This window comes from Octopus bimaculoides, chromosome 27 (assembly GCF_001194135.2).
Source record: "Octopus bimaculoides isolate UCB-OBI-ISO-001 chromosome 27, ASM119413v2, whole genome shotgun sequence".
Taxonomy (NCBI): Eukaryota; Metazoa; Mollusca; class Cephalopoda; order Octopoda; family Octopodidae; genus Octopus; species Octopus bimaculoides.
The window spans coordinates 20,324,095-20,325,661 of NC_069007.1; the positions used below are offsets into that span (position 1 = coordinate 20,324,095).

At 37.7% G+C, this 1,567-nt stretch overlaps 1 protein-coding gene across 1 annotated transcript in view; it reads left to right on the forward strand.

Moving 5' to 3' along the window:
- The window catches only part of LOC106880311 (trafficking protein particle complex subunit 3), a 7,894-nt gene extending 6,327 nt beyond the window's left edge, over positions 1-1,567 (forward strand). The window contains exon 5 of the mRNA XM_014930188.2: positions 1,315-1,567. Coding sequence (XP_014785674.2) covers positions 1,315-1,434 — 120 coding nt within the window. The 3' untranslated portion in view covers positions 1,435-1,567. The remainder of the gene's footprint in view (positions 1-1,314) is intronic.

Genomic DNA, 1,567 nt, shown 5'->3' on the forward strand with positions numbered 1-1,567 from the left:
TTGAGTGTTGGGCCCCATGGAGGCAAAATATCTGAGTTCCTTTCAAGTGTTGGGCTTCACGGAAGCAATGACCAAGACCTTTGGCATTATGCTGTGCTTGAGAAGAAGACCCATCAAACCAAGCAAGATCGCAGTCATGTCAGATACTGGAGTCACACAAATGGCATGTAAAAGCACCCCTTATACTCTCGGAATGGTTGGTGTTAGGAAGGGCATCCAGCCATAGAAAACCATGCCAAATCAGACTGGAGCCTGGCACAGCCTTCCAGTGTGCCAGCCCAGTCAAACCGTCCAACCCATGCCAGCATGGACAACGGACAATAAATGATGATGATGAATGTAAATGAAAAAGCATTACATTTGACAAGGCATTCTGAATGCTTATTGGTTAAATGGGTTAACAAGCAAAAACAAATGAAAACACATAAATTATGAAAATGTGACAAAAGTAATATATTCGTAGTCATACACAAAAACAATTATTTTGCACAAATTAATTATTCACTCAATGTGAAAAACAAACTTATCAGGAGTCACAATGATAATATCATCTAATTAATAATTAAACTTCATAAACTAATCTCTGCAATAAACGCATTAATAGAGGTCTCTGATTTCCTCCTGCGTTAATGGAGAATTCACCCTCAGTACATAACCGGTATTTAAGCCTTTGTTTTGTGCTATTTATTGTAATCCTTTACATTCTGAGTTCAAATCTTGTGAGGGTCAACTTCACTTTTCATTCCTTAAGGGTCAATGATTATATTGGTGACCAACCACTCCTACCCCATCCCTAAAACATTGGCTGGCCTTATTCCTAAATTAGAAACCTTAATTAAATAGATTTGGCATGGCTATGTGGTAAGAAGTTTGCTTCCCAACCACATGGGTTCTGAGTTCAGTCCCAGTGCATGACTCCCTGGGCAAGTGTCTTCCACTTATAGCCCTAGGCTGACCAAAGCTTTGTGAGTGGATTCGGTAGATGGAAGTTAAAAGAAGCCCATCATATATATATATGTGTGTATGTATGTGTGTGTGTGTCTATGTTTGTCCCCCACCATCACCACTGCCACCACTTGACGACAGGTGTTGGTGTGTTTATGGCCTCATAACTTAACGGTTTAGCAAAAGAGACCAATAGAATAAATACCAGGCTTTAAAAAAAAAAAATAAAGTCTTTTTAGTCATTTGACTAAAAATTCTTCGAGGTGGTGCTCCAGCATGGCCACAGTCCAATGACCGAAACAAGTAAAAGATGAGAGATAAAGGAAAGCTAATTTCACTGTTCACCTTTTTGTGTCCCTTTTTTTGCAGGTGCAAATGGACGTCGATGTGAAAGTTGTGCAGGATCAACTGAAAGGTGACAGTATAACAGAACTTCGATTGAAATTCATCAAACGCCTCGAAGATGCATTACCTGCTGGAGAAGACTAGCGATTTCCTTTTTTGTTTTTGTTTTTTTTTTTCCTTGTTGTTTATTTTTATTTTTTATTTTCATTTCTGTTCAATTTCTAAAAAAATATTTTTTATTTGTTTATTTCAATAAATTATTATCTCTATTCCACTT